At 38.0% G+C, this 21,800-nt stretch overlaps 1 protein-coding gene across 1 annotated transcript in view; it reads left to right on the top strand.

Moving 5' to 3' along the window:
* Positions 1–21,800, top strand: part of ODR4 (odr-4 GPCR localization factor homolog) — a 55,575-nt gene that overhangs the window by 13,053 nt on the left and 20,722 nt on the right. Inside the window, exons 5-12 of the mRNA XM_083359092.1 lie at positions 512–615; positions 3,525–3,561; positions 4,133–4,273; positions 5,099–5,194; positions 9,410–9,475; positions 10,238–10,366; positions 11,492–11,591; positions 19,794–19,979. Of these exons, the coding sequence (XP_083215218.1) occupies positions 512–615; positions 3,525–3,561; positions 4,133–4,273; positions 5,099–5,194; positions 9,410–9,475; positions 10,238–10,366; positions 11,492–11,591; positions 19,794–19,979 (859 nt within the window). The remainder of the gene's footprint in view (positions 1–511; positions 616–3,524; positions 3,562–4,132; positions 4,274–5,098; positions 5,195–9,409; positions 9,476–10,237; positions 10,367–11,491; positions 11,592–19,793; positions 19,980–21,800) is intronic.

Genomic DNA, 21,800 nt, shown 5'->3' with positions numbered 1-21,800 from the left:
TCTTAAGAAATATAAAAGTGTGAGGGGGCTTATATGGAAAAAATAGAATTAAATCTGCAAATGTAAATGTAATTAATCGTTGAGAAAATTGTCACTAGTAAGAATATTTAGAATTTGGTGGGAGAAATAAACTGAAATAAGTATTGTAATAGGATTTATGATAAGGCAACCAAAATGACTAATAAGAAAAGAAATATTAATATGATTACTATTATTTAGGAATATTGGAAAAACTATATACTTAACTGTTATTTATCAAAATAATAAAAATTGTATTAACCTAATGTTTGCAAAAAAGGATACTTTGGGGAAAGACAAAATCAACTAAAATTAACATATGGAATATAGATTATAGAAATTAATTGTTAAAATTTGTTCTACAAACGTAACCCAGACATCACACTGTTTACCAATTATTGAGTGATTTATGTTTTGTTAAAAAAATCAATATACAAAAAAGAGGTACCTAAGAATCAGGTTTGACTCTGTTCTTGTTCTGTTTTTCTCCAAGCTTCTTTTTTCAATAGAAAAGTCTGCAGTTAGAAAGAGATTGTGGGGCATCTCAGAAGATGTTTCAGATAGAGTGGCACTTCATCTTTGTTCAACTACAAGGAAGTATCCTTGTTGCATCAGTCTTCATATTACTATATAGGACGATCTATGCCAGGGATTACCTTGGCTCTTTTATGACTCGTGGACTTCAACTCCCAGAATTCTGGGAGTTGAAGTCCACGAGTCATAAAAGAGCCAAGGTTGCCTTCCCCTGATCTATACTCTTTCTAAATTACAGTTGATTCAGGCTTTGCCTCTGCTTTTACCTTTGCACAGTTATACCAATTACAATTCAAATAATTCCAAATAAATTAGATAAAGGTTACTTTGTTTTGTAGCTAGCTCTGCCCTGTGATCTCAGTAAAAGCAAAAGCAAAATTCAACAACCTGCTATTTTTAAAATGTAGTTAACTGATATATTGATGCGCTATGTTCAAATCTATGGGAACAATTCAAAGACAGGTTCTATTCTTTTGTGTTGTGCTGCCCAGACGATTGCAAATTTTCAGAACAAATTTGGGCTGAAGATCTAACAGAGATGGGGAAATGAAATATGTGTGTGGAATGTGGGGGGGGGCAGGTGTCAGAGATCAATATACAGTAGTGGCCAAAATTGTGGAAACCTTTGGGGAAAAGTGTACATTTGAGGTTTGATGGCTAATAACACCACTTTCTTTTGGAGTAGCACCATAAAATTATATATCAATGGAAAGATAATTTAATCAAGAATGTAATGCAACAGATTTTGTTCACGTATCTATATTCTGTGAAACGTTATAGCCAAATAACCAGAAAAATGAAGCACAACTTGCTTAGGTTGAGATCAGATCACCTGATTGTAGCCATTGAGCATTAGTGTTTAGATAGCCAATCAGGTGTCATCTTGTTTTGGCAATGAGCCAATCAGATCACAGTAGGATTCAGTTATTGGTATCATGTATTGAAGCTGAGAGGAGGACATTTGTCAGTATGTTATGTGATCGCTATCAAGTTGGTTGGGGGGTTTTTTGTGTTCTTTCATTTAGTGAGCTTGTAAAATGTAATAAAATTAAAATAATGGTGCAAAGAGTTGACTGGTCACCCAGAAAGTGATGTAATATAGTATTATTAAGTGAACAAGGCTACAGTTATAAAGAAATTAGAAGAAAAATTGGTAGAAACTTAGCCAAAGATGGCATTTCTAAGTTTTTGAAGAGGTATAAGGAGACTCAGTCACTACAAAACCACACTGGTAAAGGCAGGAAAAGGTGCACAACAGCAAGTGATGATAGAAGAATTAAGAGACTGTGCCTACATGACAGAAGAAAATCATCTGGGTGTATACAAGATGTAATGGCACAATGCAATATGAAGTTGAGTGTAAGGACTGTTTGGTGCAGACTGCAGGAATTTGGCCTAAAATCTAGAATTCCATGAAAAAAGTCACTTTTATCTCTCAAACAAAGGTTGAAAAGACTAAACTGGGCTAAAACCTATGGTACCTGGACAGAGGAACAATGGAACATTGTTATTTGGAGTGATGAGACCAAGATCTCCCTGTTTGGTAGCGATGGCATAAAATATGTGAGAAGAATTGCATTATATGTACCATGAAACACCCAGTCAGTGTTATGATCTGGGGTTGTATGACATCAAAAGGTGTGGGCAGAATTTGTGTGATTAATGAGAATATAAATGGCCAAAAATACATTAATGAAATACTTGAGCCCAAACTGAAGCCTTCCACACATGATCTTTTCCAAGACAATGAAGCATTTATATTTCAACAGGATTCAGCTCCATGTCATGTTGCTGCTCTGTGCAAAAAGTGGTTTCAAGATAATCATATTCCACTGCTGGAATGGCCTGGGAATAGCCCAGACCTTAACCCAATTGAAAATCTATGGAGCTGACTAAAGAAACTTGTTAATCAGAAATGACCCAGCAATAAAACCCAGTTAATAGAAGCAGTCATTCAATCTTGGTTTCACATTATAACAGCTGCAGAACTAAAGGACTTGGTTCACTCCATGGGAAGACGTTGTAAGGCTGTAATTCATGCTAAAGCTTACCCAACTAAGTATTAACTAACATGGTGTTAATTTTTGTACATCTCGTTTTTAATACGGTGATAATTTTGTATATCTCATTTTTTCTGTGTTTCTGTGTTTCTCTTTTCTTCTTTATAACTACTATTCTAATAATAAATCCTTCATAAAAGTTATTGCATTACATTCTTGATTAAATTATCTTTCCATTGATATATAATTTTATGGTACTACTCCAAAAAAAGTCATGTTATTAGCCATCAAACCTCAAATGTACATTTTTCCCAAAAGGTTTCCACAATTTTGGCCACTACTGTAGATGTAATAATGGTGTCTATTTAACTACAGAATGTATTTTATCACATAAACCAGCAACAGTGCTGGATATGTACAGCTTTTTCTATGTTGCTTATGTTAGCTAACAGGAAGCATAATTTGATCTGAACAGACTGAGTTTTAGTTCAGATCTTTAGAGATGGCTGGGAGGTGTTTCATTATAAAAGTCTTAAATGCTTATTACTGTAGTGTAAGGTAAAAGGTAAAGGTAAAGGTTCCCCCGCACATGCGTGCTAGTCGTTTCCGACTCTAGGGGCCGGTGCTCATCTCCATTTCAAAGCCGAAGAGCCAGCGCTTGTCCAAGGACGTCTCTGTGGTCATGTGGCCGGCATGACTAGACACCAAAGACGCACGGAGCGCTGTTACCTTCCCACCGTAGTGGTCCCTATTTTTCTACTTGCATTTTTTACGTGCTTTCAAACTGCTAGGTTGGCAGAAGCTGGGACGAGTAACAGGTGCTCACTGCTACGTGGCACTCGGGATTCGACCCGCCAAACTGCCGACCTTTGATTGACAAGCTCAGCGTCCTAACCCACTGAGCCACCGCATCCCTTACTGTAGTGTAGTATCTCTTAAATATACTTCGTTACTATTCCTTAACTGGAAACGAATACTTTGTCGTACCTACGATGTGCAAGATCCAAAGGTAGGTTCTGTATTGGGTAAGAACAATTAACTCATTGAATTTGTGTTGCCAATCTCAACTTAATTACCTGCCTTTAAGTGGAACCATCTACCTGGTGGCTAAGGCACCAGGCTAGAAACTGCACGACTGTTCTAGTCCTGCTTTAGGCATGAAAGCTGACTGGGTGATCTTGGGCCAGGCATTCACTTTCTCAGGCCAATTCACTTCATAGGGTTATTATTGTAGGGAAAATTTGGAGGAGAATGGAGTATTAGATATGTTTCCTGCCTTGAGTTGTGTATGAAAACAATACAGTGGGATATAAGTAAATAAATACAAATTATAGTTTTGTTCTTACATTTCAGTAGGGCCTCCGCTAGCTCCCATTTAAAGTTTGCTCAAAAGTATGTTTCGGAGCAGCAATTACACATACACAAACTACAATTCTGCATGTGCTTATTTCGGAATAACTTTTATTGAATTCATAAATAAATGCATAGATTGAGTCATTTAAATTGGGTGATTTATCATTTATGTTTCGAGATTATTTGATTATTGTAATAATTGAGCCTCTTTTTTTTTTCTCCTTTAGAGTACAGCTAAGCCAGCAGACTGGAAATACCAGAACGCTCTTTCTGCTTCTTGGCTATCTTTAGAATGCACAATTAATGTTAATATACATATTCCTCTCCCTGCCACCTTGGCCAGCCACAACTTAGAAAAAAACACAAGGGTAATTTAAAAAAAAACCCGCTTTGTGTTATTAATTGTATCATAATGCTTAACTCTTATTGGCTTTGTTGCTTTTTTCACTAGAATATTTTTACCTTAGATCATTTTCTCTGCCTTCCTTAGTCTTTTGCCTGCATATCTTTCTTTGGTATCCTAACAGTTTTCAGCTAATTTCTTGCAAGCCCCTCAAACTGTGACCTGTTTCCCCAATAGAACTTTCCTTAACTTCTTTTTTTTGTCCAGATTTTAAGAGAGATCATCAGTAATAAATGTTGCTACTCTTGAAATCCAATATCACAATGAGCAATGGAATGGAAATATAAGGGTTAAACATACAGTTTAAGGGTTAAACATACAGTTTAAAAATACTGTATATCCTTTAGCAGTAGTATATAACAATAAATGTCAGTGATAGAAATAATGAACAGTGGCAATTCACTAACAAATACTTGGAAAATAACATGCCATCCTTTCATTGGTAATCTAGCATGTCCATACTCAAGATAAAGAAGAGTATGACCTTGAAACACTAAGTTACCAATGGCTTAGAGATCATGTCATATCTTTTATTTAAACATTGTTGTAGATGTATCCACACATGACAGCTAATACCCGTTCTTTAGTGACTAGTATAAAAAATTAGAAGGAATCAACTTCTCTGCTTCATGATCTAAAATTATTTAAATTACATTTAGAAGAGAACATCTGAGGGTTGTCCTGCAGCTTAGGCTTGTAAAATTATTAAATGTATTTCACTTACATTGGTCAGAAATGTAGTCGATCTTTCAGTAAAATTACCCCTTTTGTTTTTGATTCTGATTTATAGAATGGATTAGGACGTTGGGCCCAACAGATAGAGGAGGCTGTCTTTTTGATCAATGGACAAGCCAGAGAGGAAGATGCTGACTTGCTGGAAGGGCAGGTAGGTAGTAAACAATGTAAACTTGAAATTATTGTCCTCTGTAGCAGCTTGCATGATAGGTTTTTCAGTGCTCTATTGAAAACAATTGAAACTTTTGTTAAAGCAAACCACTAATACAGCACATTTTTTTATATATTGGAAGTTTGAATCAAATTTTGAAAGCAAGATGACCTAAGGAGGTTTCAGCTGTGGTTTGTTCTCCAATCTTGTTTCAATATAATTTCTGAATGTTTTGTTACCAAACTAGGTAACATCATCAGCAGGATTTTCTTGTCCTATTCTCCTTAGCTTATAAATGTCTTGTGTGCCCTAAGTAGTATCTAATCCCAAATGTATGCCTCCTTTAGTCAAACAGTAACATCCTAAATGAGTACATTGACATTGACATACATTAACTTAATAATATATAATGATCAAATTTGGATAATGTGTTAAGTTAGAGGCTTTTTTAATTGATTATGAATGGGCATTAGTTAGCATTAATAAATCTCACTAGGGCTCATATATGAACGTCTAAACAAGCCCCCAAACTATCGTATAGAGTTATGGTTACATTTGGGTAAAAAAAAATATTATCCATGTAAAAATTGAGGGAGAGTTTATCTTCTTATTTCAGGACATTTTGAAGAATTGCAGGTAGTCTTTGATTTAAGACCACAATAGGAACCAGGAAAAGTGAGGCATCATATGACTGCACCCAATTTTATGACCTTTTTTGACATGGTTGTTAAGCAAGACATGACTTGCACACTTCCCTACAGTTTTCCCTATTAACTTTCCTTGTTGAAAGCTGCCCGGGAAGGATGCAAATGGCAATGATGTGACTCCCAAACACCAGTATTGTTATAAGTGCGAGTCACTTGCCAAATGTCTGCACTGTGATCATATGACCCATGCAACAGTCATAACATCAAGGAATGGTGTAAGTCACTTTGTGTAAGTTATTGTCACTTTGAACGGTCACTGAACTAATGATAATTAAGTCAAGAACTACCAGTGTGTAAGAAGACACTCCAGCAAAAAACAGCACCCTTTAAGCTGCATTGTATTATTAAGTCACCAGGATGAATACATTAATTTTCTTTTATCCATTTCAATTTTGCATATATATACTTTCAGAGATCTATTTTGGACTAACGTGGATTTTTTATCTTCTCTAACTTCCAAAAATTTTCTAAGCATTTCCTGTTTTGGTACTTGAAGGCGTCCAAGTTTTAAACTCTCCAGCAATAGAATAACAGTGTAATTAAAGTCTGCTGTTACATTAACACTTTTTGGATTCTCCCTCATCTTTTCTTGCTTTAGCCTAGAATGATCTTTAAGAATTGTCTCATTCTTTATTTCCATATTTTTCTTAGAATACCAATAACTATGCTTAGTTTTCTTTCTCTTTTCCTTTTTTTTAAAAAAAGCTTTTTCATGCCTTGGTTCTTTCTCCTTATTCCTGTCTCTACCAATGGTTTCAAATAAGGATGGTTTAATGACTTGGCACTCTATCAGTGATATTCTTCACCTCATCAGAGTGGGCTGATAAGCATCAGTAAACTCTGCTACTGCATTTCAGTCTGTAATCAAAGTACAGAATGCATAGAAAGGTAGAGTGAAGTCATTCATGGCTTCAATATTTTCTATCATACACTGCTTTAAAAGGATTCTTCTTATAGTAAACTAGTCAGTGAAATCATCCCTGTTAGTTTGATATCATGAGTCTAATAATGCTGAACCAACGCTGTTTCTGCCTTCCTCAGGCAAAATGCTAGTGTTAATGCCTTGACAAAAATAGTCTCCAACCTTCACTATCCCTGCCTTCTCTCTCTCTCCCTCCCTCCCTCCCTTTCAATGCTCATAAATGCCCTTTTCTACACTGTCTGTTTTGCATAATTAACCAGAAGGTGGCACCAGATCACTTCAGCAAAATGTTTCTGGTGATCTAAAACTCCATTCCCAGCTGCCAGTTGTGCTAAGGGAGATATGGCCAGATATTCTTTCCTTTGATTTCTACTTGCCTATATTATTGTATCAGTAAGAGAACAGATCAAACAGACGCTTGTACATTGAAATGATTTTTATCCCTTTTTAACTCAACAGCAGATGTAGACTTTAAGCCTGACAGTCCAGTGGGCATCATTTGAAATCAAGAGGGCCTTATTCTTCTGAGAAGTGAAAGATTATTCCATGGAGATACTTTGCTCATCATTTTATACAGTGATAATTCTTCTGTTATTTGAAATAGTTTTAAAGATTCAGAAGGCTATTTTTCTACTGAAGGAAGAAGAACAGGAACAGTGCATTAGTCTTGAGCCTCATGGCATCCTGTCAACTTTCTCTATCAACATGGAGCATATCTCCATGTTTGACTGTTTTTACAGTTACCACTTCCTTTTCAAGCTCATAGCAAATAAAACATACAGTTCAGTCCTTTTCACAGAAATCATTCTCCTGGCATTGTTTGTGACCAGAATCTCTCCCCTTATGGAATTTCACAGATTTTACAATACCCAGCAATCTTAACCTTGAGTGGGGAGACCATTGACTCAGACAATTGGTTCAGGGAATGTGTTTCTTATGATGAGTTTCTATAAATTAAATTAAATAAAGCTAAACGTTGCCCATCTAGCCCACAAACATTTATTTGAAATTATCAGGAGTAAACATGGTTGATTATATATAGACAACATTATAGTTTAGCTTTACATTTTCATTGAGAAAGACAAAATCACAATCTTACTCAAAAGGCAGAGTTATTTCACCTGCGGTCAGAAAAGTTAATTTTATTCCTCTTAGTTTAATATATCAAGAAGACTTGGAATATAAATGCTATTTCTCTTAGCAGAACCACACTGAATTCAGTAGGAGCAGAACCTGAATCTGTTCATATCCAGTTTCCTGGGAGAGCATTTTAATCTGAGGAAGTAAATCTATTTACTGCCTCTTAAAAAATGTCTCATTTCTTTTTCACTCACTATTTCTTTTTCACTCACTATTTTAAAACAGAAAATCTGTGTTGCTACTGTCTCTTCTTGATCCAGGAATTCTTCCATGTTATTATTCTATTTAAACCAATTGATAAGGTGATTTTGAAAATTTATGCTGATTTATATGATACTTCTGAAAATTGGATCCAACCAGGATCCAAGTAATTCTTTCCAGATTTTTCTATCTATTGTAGCAAGCCTCAGTTCTCTGTTTTTATTCTTAATTTGTTACTGAAAAGATGGTCTATTCTTAGACCAGACATGTCAAACGTGTGACGTCACATGACGTCATGCAACGTATTGGGATGGTTTTGCCACTGGGGTGGGCACTGTTTCCGGATAACGCGTCCGGTCCACAGGCTGGCAGTTTGACACCCTTGTCTTAGACTGTCCTAAATCAGAGTAGAGTTTAACCTCTTCTTAGATGCCTCTTTTGCATCAAAACAGGAAAAAAAAACCTTTGCATAGTATCTGTTCTGTTTCTCGATTGTAGCTTAATTTTAATATGTGCATTAATGCAAAAGTAGAAATGAAAGTCACATTGAGAATGTAATCCACAATATCTGTAGAGTGGTTAATATTTATACCTAAAACAATTTAAGCAAAGTAAAATACCCTATCTTCACCAGAATTTTCTTTGAGTTAACCATTAAATTCTCCAGTATGGTGATCCTACAAGTCTGATTGTGCCTAGCTGATTCTATATTCTACCATACTTTGAGTACATTTTTTAAAATAAACTAATACTTTTTAGTATTAGAGAGTTAGTTTGGTGTAGTGGTTAAGGCATCAGGTTAGAAACTGGCAGTGTGTTTCTATCCTACTTCAGGCACAAAACCATCTGAGTGGTTTCAGCCAGTCACTCTCAGCTATAGAAAGAAACCACGGGCAAACAATTTTCCAAAATCTTGCCAAGAAAACTGCACAGACTTGTCCAGGCAGTCACCAGGATTCAAGACTGATTCAAAAGCATATCTATTAACATTAACTATCTAGAACTTAGCTGAACTGCAGAATATTACCTATGAAATAAATCATAAGTGTTTGCAGAAGGGTGGAAAACTTCACCAATTCATTAAAGATTTTTGTCACACAATCATGTAAAAATCACAACAACTAAGACATAATAAAATACTCAAATGTCTAAATGTTTTTCTCTGATAGATTCTAGTTTAGCATTTGAACCTTGCCAATATTCTTTTCAGTTCAGCTGTCTTCTATACTTGAATTATTCTTACAGAAAAAATCAAGAGGATATATGACATCAGCTACTAGGAATCTTCATGTTAGGGTCTTAACACAATTGGTAAGTAAACTTTTTGACAAAGGGGTTAAAAAGTAAGAAGATACATCCTCCATTCAGATCTCACTCACATATCAGTACTTATGCAAATTGGTAATTAACAATCTTGGCTCTCCATCTCAGTAAACATAAGAATAATGAAAATCTACAGAGTGACAGAAGGTTTTTCTGAGTTTTCCTTTTTTTTGCCCATACTGCTTTCACTTTCTATGAGCAGCTTAAAATTGTTTGTAGCATGGTTGGTAAATGATGAAAGCTGGTTGAAATATCTTCTAATATATTTAGGAGGCTGTAGGTAGTCTATTATCTTTCAGTATGAATGCAGATTATTTTAATAAATATTAATAAAGAATATGCATTAAGCATTTTCCAATGTAGAAAAGTTCTGATGGTGTTCCTCATTGAAAGCACCCACTTTATGGAACAGCCTCTCTCTGGAAATGAGATTTCCTCCCTCTCAATTAGCCTTCTGGAAGTTATTTAAAATGGAACTATTCCAAAGAACCTTTGCAGGTAATTGGGGTAGTGCTACCTTGTTTATTTTTTTTAAAATCTACTATTATGTTTATTTCTTTACCAAGGATATTTCAGGATTGTACATTTTGATGTCTGTTAATATTGGTAATTAAGAGGATTGTTTGGAAATTACAATGATGTGGAACTCCAATAAGCAAAAAAAAAACTTCACGTTTACAGTTATTAAAGATAGAATGGAATTGGCTAACATATGTAATATTTGTGATTTCTGCCTATTCACTGTTTCAGATGCAAAGTACAAACTCCAGATCAACAGCTACAGTCCAAATCTGCAGTGGCTCCATAAATCTTAAAGGAGCTTTAAAATGTAAAGCTTACATCCATAATAACAAGCCTAAAGTTAAAGATGCAGTTCAGGTATTTTTTACTATCCCTCAACTTTGAAAAAACTAGTTGTTTTCATGATCCAGTCAAGATCTCTGATTTTGCTAGCAGTTAATATAAATAAGGGATATAATTGCAATAGTTCAAATTTCTTGTGCAGAGGTTCCATGCATGCTTTTCAAAAACGACAAAACAGAACCTCAAATCTATATTAACCCTCCCTAGTTTGTCATTTATAGTCCCATTATATCTTCAAACATCTGATTATGTAACAATCATTTTGGGGATACTATTGACAAGATGAGCATAACTGGAGTGGGGTGATGGTCTTAAACATTGTTTTTTAATGGAAGTGTAGCTAATTTTAAAGGTTTTTTTTCTTCAAGTTAAGATCTGGGAGGTGTTATTATATGGGGTGGGGGGTTTATGTCTCAATGGTAGTCTATGTCTAGTCATCATTTCTTTATGCTATGTTTGTACAAATAAGTCCTGGATTTGTACAAATGACTTTTCTAGCACAGTGTGATATATGACCATAGCTGGTGTCTGAGGAAATGAAAGATGATGAGAATAAGGAGCATTTCCTGTCTTTAATGTCAAACTATCCATATAAGAGCACCATGGGGAGTTCAATCCATTTTCAGTATCTGCCTGATTCCTATAAAATGATAGGTGCAGTCTTCCTCTGCTGAGGGAAAAATAATCAGATAGGATGCACATTAGCAGGGGGCTCTCTTCAAATAGTTTAATCTTTTAAAAAATTACTGTGGCCAAAAGACTCTATTGCTATTTCTGTGGCAATCTCCCAAACTGGTCAGAAATCTCGCCTAGAAAGCGGGCTGAATTTTCACAGTGTGTCATGTAACCTGTTTTTTTATCACTCTTTTCTCTGCAAAGATGGATGCATTTGGTTTTCTTCAGAGTCAACATCCCTGACAATGATTTCAACTCTTTTATAGCAGTCATTAAGTTTATATTATAAGTTTTAGAAGTACGTACGTATTAGGAATATATCAAACTCGGAACAAAATGTTGCAGAGGAATCCAGAGCACTTCATTTCTTTCCCTGAGCCCATGGATCTTCCAAGAATTGGCTCAGAATGGTGGATTTTGCACATGCATAGCTTTCATACATGTTGTTCTGTGCTTCTTTTGTAGGCCTTGAAGAGAGACATAATAAACACTCTCTCTGATCGTTGTGAAATATTGTTTGAAGATCTGCTTGTCAATGAAATACCAGGAAAGAAAAGTAAGAGAAGTAAGGAGCCAAATAACCCAGTTGTATGCTTTTAAAAATGTAATATTGTTTCCCCAGACTAATTTTATTTGAGCTTATTTCCACATAGGTGTGTGATTTTTTAGAAAGTGCATCAACATTGCATGTGCATTCTATACATTTTCTCTAAAAATGCACTTTTTATAAGTATTTTAATTCTGGACTTCTCTGTCTCAATAATTAGAAAATGGGTAAGGGATGCGTGAAGAAAACTAGAACCGATTTGGCATTTCTGACAAACTATGCTGCCCCATATTAAAGAAAATTATATTAAGCATCCCAGCATTATACCTGGAATCCCTGTAGTGAAAAGTGTGCCAACGTGTCAACAGGGAATTCCAGACACCTTATCAACTTAATTTACATTTATATTTTTCTCAGAAGCTGAGGATCTCCTGTTGTCTTTGCAGAGCTGGTCAAGCAGACATCTATGGCCTCTTATAATAGAAATTGAAACAGTTTCTCTTGCCTTTTTGTTTCCCTACACTCCTGCATATACTGAGTAGAAATAGACAAGTATTCACAATCCTAATTTACCTGTTTTTGGAAAGCATTCATATTTAACTAATATGGCCAAGTCACTTATAATTTTTAATTAACTCTTCAGGTAGCATCTGTTGTGTATATATCCAAATGCTATTGCATGTTATATGGTATATACTAACTACATTTACTGTTGAAACATAAATCTTTCAGAATTACTTTCCTTTTCTCAAGATATTCCACCCCCATCCATGTTTCCTTGTTCCTTAATGTCCTCTTTGGTCTCACAGATTTCAATGGCAAATGTTGCCAATGACTTATATTCTTCTTTTGCAGCAAAAGTAACAAAGTCTTTTGATTCACTGTGTTCTAACTTTTATGGAGAATATGTCTTTGATGACATGGATTAGAAAGATATTCTAACCTCAGTTATATACTCTGCCCAGCAAGCAGTACTTTATTAGAAGTATCATTTTTTAAAATCTATGTTAGATAAAACTGTCTTTCCTCCCTCTTTCTATGACGAGGAGCATAGAGATGAGAATTATTGCCATTATAGTAAAATGGTGCAAACGCTCAAATTTGCTTTGTGACAAGAGAAGCCACACATCTTTAATAATATTGTAATAATATAATAACAAATCATATTTATGGCCTCTTCATAGGACATGCTTAGCAATCAGCTTCTAAGCACAATTAGTGTTTCACCCTCTCTTGGGTCTGGATGCTGTTTTAGAGATTGGAGCCTTTAATCCAATCTTCCAATTTTTAGAAGGCTCGCAACAGACTATCAATGGAACGTACTGTAAATGTGTTTTCCCCATACACTGCCTTTTTGAGGGGCTTTTGAGGGTGAAGTAACTATCCTTACCATTCTTCCACTCTTAAAATTTCCTTATCTCCCTGAAAAACACAATGAAACAAAAAGCCTGGACATAATTGTGCTGCTTAACTTCAAATTGAGTTTTGGCAGCATTGACTTCCAAGTGTCAGAATCCATTTATATCCCATTCATAAAATCCCATATGTATGTTCTAAAAATCTTACAACCCCACTGGATTCTGACATTTTCCCAAGGAAGAGAAGAGAAGATGTTAATAGGCACAAGGATGTTTATTCAGCCTGCCAGGAGGCTGTCTTCAAAGACCAGGGGGAGAAACTTTGAACTAAAACAACAAAGGAAGGGGGGAAGAGATCTGGTTTGTATCTCCGATTTAAATCTCTAAAGGAAGGAGTAATTGTCATAAAGACATGAGAGTTCCCTCTTTCCCATGGAAGGATTTGACACCTGAATTTTAATTGATCCGGGACAAACCAGATGGCTTGAAGGGAGGGGGTTCGACCGGGGACTCTTTAAAAAGTACCAAACTGTAACACAACTGTCTAGTATTTCCATCTCCAAACATGTTTTAGTAAAAGCTCCTTTTGGACAATTTCTGGTTCAAGAGTTCTTTCTTTCCTAAGATGTGGATTGGGGTGGGTCCTGACAGCTACCTTTGCCTCAAGAGAAGAGTATATATGTAGCTCAGAGTTGAATTATGCTCTCTGGTGCTCTCTGAATTTGGTTGTTTGCTTGCAGACATTTCATTACCCAACTAGGTAACATTATCAGTGCCTTTATCAATTAAAAGATTCATGCAACACTCTTCAATGCACTCTAAAAATATAAGAAGTCAATTTAATGTAAATTGGATGCTGGGAGCTTGCTGGTGTTTTATGCTTATTCAAAAGTAGTAGTGATGCTATATATGTGTTTCAGTCATATTATATGAGATGTCTTACAACATTAAAAATTATGTGTTTATTCATAATTTATGTGAGCGTGAACGGGATATAGCTTTTAATGACCAAACTGTAACACAGTTTCAGATCCTGTCTACTATTCCCATTACCAATCATGTTTTAGTAAAAGCTCCTTTTGGACAATTTCTGGTTCAAGAGTTCTTTCTTTCCTAAGATGTGGATTGGGGTGGGTACTGACATTAGACAGGATCTGCAGTAAGAGTCAACCTGGAAGGGAAAACCTTACCGAGGGACTTTGCAATAAATACGATGTCTGACGACGGAGCAAGAGAGGAGGAAAGCCCCATGGAGAGGGAGTTTTCCTCCCAAACGAAATCCCAGCAGCGGTCGGAAGCTGAAGCATCATATTCCTCCGGGGAAGAAGTGGTGGAACCGCGTGACCGAAAACCTCGGTGGTCGTTGGGCGTCGGAAGGAAAAATGTGTGGGAAAAGGCATCGGAGAAAGTGACCTTGAGGCGGGACGGCCACCAACCGGGATGGAGGCAAGAGATTGAGAGCTCCCTGCACGTCAGTGAAGAAGAGCGGATGCTAGAAAAAGCTATTGACCTGATGAAGACAACCCTTAGCTCACTAAGAGAGGACAAAGCTGAGCACCACAGCCGCAGCAGCGCCTGGGGCCGCAACTGGAGAGACAATGGAGGGCATCAGTAGTACCCCCCCAGAACCACAGACGGGGATCAGGATGAGGGGCAATACCGCCCGTGGTGCAGACAACGGTCCAATCAAAGACTTCCACCTCTGGAAGCAAAATTCAAGGGGGAGCTGCCATGCTTGGGGTTTTTCCTAACCCAAGTCCTCAGCTATATGGAAGAGTATGGACGGGACATCCCCAGTGACAAAGCCCGCATCCGTATTGTGCAATCTGCCCTGGACAGACCGGCTGCAGACTGGGTGGTGAACCTGCATGATTCCAACGCCCCAGAACTCAACGACTTCAACTGATTCATGTCATCCTTGAGGTGGTTCGAGGATCCTTTGGCTCATAGTAAGGCCCGGGAGAGAATCAAAACGGTGAGGCAGGGCAGACGGGCAGTGGCTGAATATACCCAAGAATTCCGAGCCATTGCCAGCAAGCTGAACTGGCCAGAGGATATCCTCCTTAGCCATTTCAAAGACGAGCTAAACTACGATCTGTATGATGCTTGCCTGCCTCGAGACCCTCACCATCTCGATGACTGGTGTGTCCTAGCAGAGGAAGTGGAAATAGACCTACTGAAGAGACACCGCCAAGGGAAACGATGGGGCTGCCCGCCACCTGAGCAAACACGCAAGGGGGAAAACCCACCATCCACAGCTAAAAAATCAACGGGCTGTTTCAATTGTGGGAGAGAGGGCCACCACGCCGTAGAATGTCGCTGAAAAGCCCCCCCCTGCGTAAAACAGAGGCATCACTTCCCAAGAAGTTAGGGAAGTCCCAAGGCAACCCTAAAGAATCTTCCATGAAGGGGACAGAGACTGTAGAGTCCACAACCCCTGCCAAGAACTGGGACTGGATTCCAGCCTACACCGCAGGGGCGGTGGACATCTCGGAAGACAGCTCAGAGGGAGAACCATTGGTAAGTGGATCCATTCCACCCATTCTTAAGACAGTGACTATATTAGCTTCCTCTATGCCTGAAGCCATCAAAGTAAGAGCACTAATAGACTCTGGTTGCACCCGCTGCCTCATCAGCCCGACGCTGGTGGGGAGATTCGGCATCCCAGTGAGGAGACTAAAACAACTGATTTCTTTTAGCCAACTAGATGGGTCTATAGTGGGGGGGCAGCTACCCTAGTCACTTTTCCAATTCACCTATCCCTGGGGTTTCATGAGGAAGACATAACATTTGTAGTGGTCCCAGGCATGGAATACCCAATGATTTTAGGACTGGAATGAATGGAACCCTGGGATAAATTGGAGGACAGCAGAACTTAATTTCCCAGAGGGAGAACATAGAAGCTTAAAACCCCAAAGCGTTCCCCCAACCTGAAGGGAAGAGACAGCACCAGTGGGGAAAGAGAAGGGGTTACCAGAGATACCGGAGGTATACAGGGACCTTTCTGAAGTTTTCAGTGAGGAACGGGCAGATGAGCTTCCCCCCCCCACTGCCCCACAGACTGTGCTATAGAATTCAAACCTGTGCTATAGAATTCAAAGCTCCCAAAGCCCAGAATGTATGCCATGAGCCCAAAGGAAATGGCAGAAATGGAAAGGTTCGTAAAGAAAAACTTAGAGGATTTATTGAGCCTGTCAAACCCAAAGTGGCTGCCCCAGTCCTGCTCAGGGAGAAGAAGGACGGTTCTTTCCACTGTTGTATAGATTACAGGAATCTGAACGCAATTAGTGAATGTAATCTGTACCCCCTTCCCCTAATGAAGGATATGCTATCCCACCTATCAAAAGGAAGGATTTTCAGTAAACTAGACCTGAGGGAACCAAATTACCGCATTAGGATTAAAGAAGGAGATGAATGGAAGACTGCATTCAACTGCCCATTGGATTGCTACCAGTTCAAAGTACTGCCATTTGGACAGCAAGGGGCACCTGCAATCTTTATGCAATTAATTAATGACGTGCTAAGAGAGCACCTATATAAGGGGGTCCTGGTTTACCTAGATGACATCCTTATATTCACTGAGACCAAGGAGGAACATATCAACCTAGTCAGAGCAGTCCTGAAAAAAGATGCGGGCTGCCCACCTATACGCTAAATCATCAAAGTGTGAGTTCCACCAGGAAAGAATAGACTATCTGGGATATCGCATATCTCCAGAGGGCATCGAAATGGACCCTGAGAAAGTCAAGGCAGTATTAGAATGGGCACCCCCCGCACATGGAAGCAATTGCAAAGCTTCCTGGGATTTGCAAATTTCTACCGCCAATTAATCCCTTCATTTGGCCATATAGCCATGCCCCTCACAAACTTGTTGAAGACAAAGGGGGGTCCCCCATGAAACCCAGCCAGCCTCTGAAGTGGACAATAGAATGTCAAGCAGCATTTAAAGGCTAAAGAGACTTTTTTCTGCTGAACCTGTCCTGAGACATCCAGATCCCGATAAACCTTTTGTAATACAGGAAGATGCTAGCGATATAGCAGTGGGAGCCGTATTATTTCAGGAAAATGATGAGGGGGCATAGCAACCATGTGCATATACATCCAGAAAACTCACGGAAACAGAACAACGTTGGCCCATATGGGAAAAGGAGGCTTATTCTATAAGATGGGCATTAATTACATGCCGTCAGTTCCTAGAAGGAAATAAAATCCCCTTCCAGGTCTGGACAGACCACAAAAACTTGGAAGCGTTAAAAACACCCAGGAAACTCACTCCTAAGCAAGCCCGCTGGTTCCAACATTTTCACCAATTCAGTTTCACTCTCAAACACTTACCGGGGGGGGAGAATTTCCTGGAAGATGTGTTATCTCACATGCCCCAATATAACAGCACATGGACCACTGACTCTAAACCACTTCTGCCTGAACAACAACTGGCAGCACCAGTCACCACCAGGGCTCAAATAAAAATGAAGCCGAAGGTGGATAGCCAAACTGGAATACAATTCTGAAAGTCTTTGGAAAGTGATGAATGGTTCCAGAAAAATAGACATGTGTGCTCAATTAAAGATGGTTTACCCTGGGTGGGTAAGAAGTTATACATACCTGCCACCCAGAGGATCAATTTCATGCAACTGTGCCATGATACAAAATCAGCAGGGCATTTTGGGTTTGTAAAAACCTTACACTTAACTAAAAGGCAATTTTGGTGGCCATCTATGAAAAAGGACATAGAAAGCTATGTGGGCAGCTGTCAAATTTGCGCAATGGCCAAGAGGCTGCAAGGGAAATCGCCAGGACTGTTACAACCGGTGGCAAACCCCTCAGCCCCATGGAAAGAAATAGCCATGGATTTTATCGTGGAACTACCAGAAAGCAACGGTAACACGGTAGTCTGGACTGTCACAGATCTGTTCTCTAAAGAAGTGCATTTCATACCCCACCAAAAGATCCCTACCGCAAAAGTTTTAGCGAAACTCTTCGTACAGCATATTTACAGATTGCATGGGGCACCACAACGCATCATATCTGATAGAGGGGTGCAATTTACGTCGGCATTTTGGAAAGAATTTTTATCTCTTTTAGGAACCACCCAAGGACTGACATCTAGTCATTACCCTCAATCGAACGGTCAATGTGAAAAAGCTAACTCAGTGCTTGAGCAATATTTAAGATGCTTTATTAATTTCCAGCAAACAAACTGGACAGACCTACTACCTTTCACAGAAGTGGCATATAATAATGCAGTCCACCCCAGCACAGGTTACACTCCTTTTCAAGTAGCTACCGGTCAAAGTTTCAACCCCATGCCAGAACTAACCCCAAATGAGCCGGTAATTCCCGAACTGAAGGAGTGGATTGGTCAATTACAAAACTTCTGGCCAATCATTAGGAAAGCTTTAGATGAAGCTAGACAAGCATACAAGACACAGGCGGACAAAAAAAGAGTCGATCCCATACCATTCAGGGTGGGAGAGATGATATATTTATCCACAAAATACCTTAAATCACTACAACCCTGTAAAAAACTCGGACCAAAATATATTGGACCTTTTCCAATCAAAAGAATCATAAACCCAGTAAGAGTTGAATTAGGACTACCTAAAAATCTTAGACAAATACACCCAATTTTTCATTGCAGCTTACTAAAGAGAGAACAACAGTCACATCTACGAACAAACACCCCACCACCACTACCTCCCATCATGTTGGAAGGAGAACAACACTTTGAGGTGATGGAAATTTTAGATTCCAGAAAACACCACGGAGCGATCCAATATTTAGTAGCTTGGAAACACCTCCCCTCCTCAGAAAATGAGTGGGTCAATAAACACCATGTCAAAGCACCAAAGTTGCTTAAGAGGTTTCATACAGAATATCCGAACAAACCAGGCTAACGTTTATATTTTATTTTCTCTACAGATGGACTTATCTTTTCGTTAAGGAGAGCAGACTGTCAGAATCCATTTATATCCCATTCATAAGATCCTATATGCATGTTCTAAAAATCTTACAACCCCACTGGATTCTGACATTTTTCCAAGGAGGAGAAGAGAAGATGTTAATAGGCACAAGGATGTTTATTCAGCCTGCCAGGAGGCTGTCTTCAAAGACCAGGGGGAGAAACTTTGAACTAAAACAACAAAGGAAGGGGGGAAGAGATCTGGTTTGTATCTCCGATTTAAATCTCTAAAGGAAGGAATAATTGTCATAAAGACATGAGAGTTCCCTCTTTCCCATGGAAGGATTTGACACCTGAATTTTAATTGATCCGGGACAAACCAGATGGCTTGAAGGGAGGGGGTTCGACCGGGGACTCTTTAAAAAGTACCAAACTGTAACACAGTTTCAGATCCTGTCTAGTATTTCCATCTCCAAACATGTTTTAGTAAAAGCTCCTTTTGGACAATTTCTGGTTCAAGAGTTCTTTCTTTCCTAAGATATGGATTGGGGTGGGTCCTGACAGCTACCTTTGCCTCAAGAGAAGAGTATATATGTAGCTCAGAGTTGAATTATGCTCTCTGGTGCTCTCTGAATTTGGTTGTTTGCTTGCAGACATTTCATTACGCAACAAGGTAACATTATCAGTGCCTTTATCTATTAAAAGTTTCATGCAACACTCTTCAATGCACTCTAAAAATATAAGAAGTCAATTTAATGTAAATTGGATGCTGGGAGCTTGCTGGTGTATTATGCTTATTCAAAAGTAGTAGTGATGCTATATATGTGTTTCAGTCATATTATATGAGATGTTTTACAATATTAAAAATTATGTGTTTATTCATAATTTATGTGAGCGTGAACGGGATATAGCTGTTAATGATTTTTTTTAAGTAATAGGGATTCCTTTTCCTTTTTTTAGATTCTGAAAGGGAATATCACATCTTACCTTGTAGAGTTTTCACTCCTATTGTGGGATCCAATGTGTTGCTTTGTGATTATAAATTTGGTGATGAGACAATCAGGGAAATTCAGGAACGCTTTCTTGAAATGATGGATCAAGCTGTTCAATCAGATGATTTGCATATTGCTGAGGAAATGAATTCAGGTAAATGTAGCTGCTTAAGAATCAGAATTATTCAGAAACAAAACTTGAAAGTGAAGCATATTTTAATTCAGAGTCCTAAATGTTCAGTATTTTAAATGCGTTCCAAATGCACATGATGTATTTGTATGTCCAAAACATTTCCCTGTATTATTTGAAGGAAGTTTGGGGGGGGTTCTTTCCCACTTTTGAAACTTGTAACTAAATGAAAACACTACAAATTCACTTTCTTGACTAACATGAAACGAAAAAATTCAGAAAATGAGTTTACAATTCTCCATTCTCCCAAAATCCTTCATACAAGGATGGTGGCTTCTTAGAGAATAATCATTTCGAAAGAAACAAATGCTAGGATGATTTTCTGGAAATTATCTCAATATCCCAATAAGTTATCTGCAGTTGTATAATCTTTGCAACTGCATAATAGTGCAATAATAATAATAATAATAATAATAATAATAATAATAATAATAATAATAATAATAATAATAGTGCACTAATAATAATAATAGTGCACTAGAGCAACTAATAGAGACCTGCTTTTTCAGTGCATTGTTTCTCAATTGAGCTCAGTGACTTCTGCTAGATGTAATTTATTGCATTGAATAAAACCTGCTAGTTTTAATATTTATTTAAAACATTTTAATTATGTTTGAACTATAGTTTTGTCAAACATGATCCTCTGAACAACTGATAATTTAATAGGTACTTCACAGATCTGTATTTTAGGAACTTCTGTTTCTTATCATGAACAAGTAAGATATACATTAAGTGATTTGACTTAGTCTCAGTCTCTATTTACCAAAGGTTTTGAACAGAGAAACACAAATCAGATTGTGGGTACCTCACTGAGAGCAATCTCTTCCCTTTAATTTATTCTTAATCTAGTTGAAGATTTAATGAATCCAAGAATGGACATTCTGGTCCTACAGGACAGAGTAGCCATGACTTGCATTAGAATAGTTGTGATTAAGATGACTTCCATGGCAAGGCAAGCAGGATTGTTCCATTGAGTTTTGTTATGGACAAAAACTGAAATACATTTGGGCGATGCAGTGGAGATGTTTCTTAAACTTTGTTTGCCAGTTTCATATTTATTTCTTTGTTCCCCATTCTGGATATTAAAAAGTGTACACAAGCAAAAAAGTGTAAAACCATTTGGTCAGTTGCTGATTTTACTTCATTTTATACTGACATTAATAGCTTACAGCATATTAAGAAAGACCATGATACTGCCAATATTAATAGCACTTCTAAGTGTACCTGCTGTGACACCTGATAGCCACTGGGATATTCAGATTTGTAAAGGAACATTTCTAAAAAGTTTAGTAAAGGTAAAGGTTCCACACGCGTTCTAGTCATTTCCAACTATAGGGGCTGGTGCTCATTTCCGTTTCAAAGCTGAAGAGCCAGCGCTTGTCTGAGGACGTCTCCGTGATCATGTGGCCGGCATGAGTAGACGCCAAAGGCACACGGAACACTGTTACCTTCCCACCGTAGTGGTCCCTATTTTTCTACTTGCATTTTTATGTACTTTCGAACTGCTAGGTTGGCAGAAGCTGGGGACGAGTAACAGGTGCTCACTCTGTTACGTGGCACTCGGGATTCGACCCGCCAAACTGCCGACCTTCTGATCGACAAGCTCAGCGTCCTAACCCACTGAGCCACTACGTTTATTTATTAAGTTTATTTCTATATAAAAGTAAGGGACATGTTATTCTAGGACACCATCCTAACATTTACATTCAACATTGTCTACTAGAAATTATCTTGGTAGAATTTCCAGTAGGAACACAATACTATGATTATGCCTCTTAACTGCTT

Source organism: Vipera ursinii (genome assembly GCF_947247035.1).
Source record: "Vipera ursinii genome assembly, chromosome: 3".
NCBI classification, from domain to species: Eukaryota; Metazoa; Chordata; class Lepidosauria; order Squamata; family Viperidae; genus Vipera; species Vipera ursinii.
This window is presented reverse-complemented; position numbering and strand designations above follow the sequence as displayed.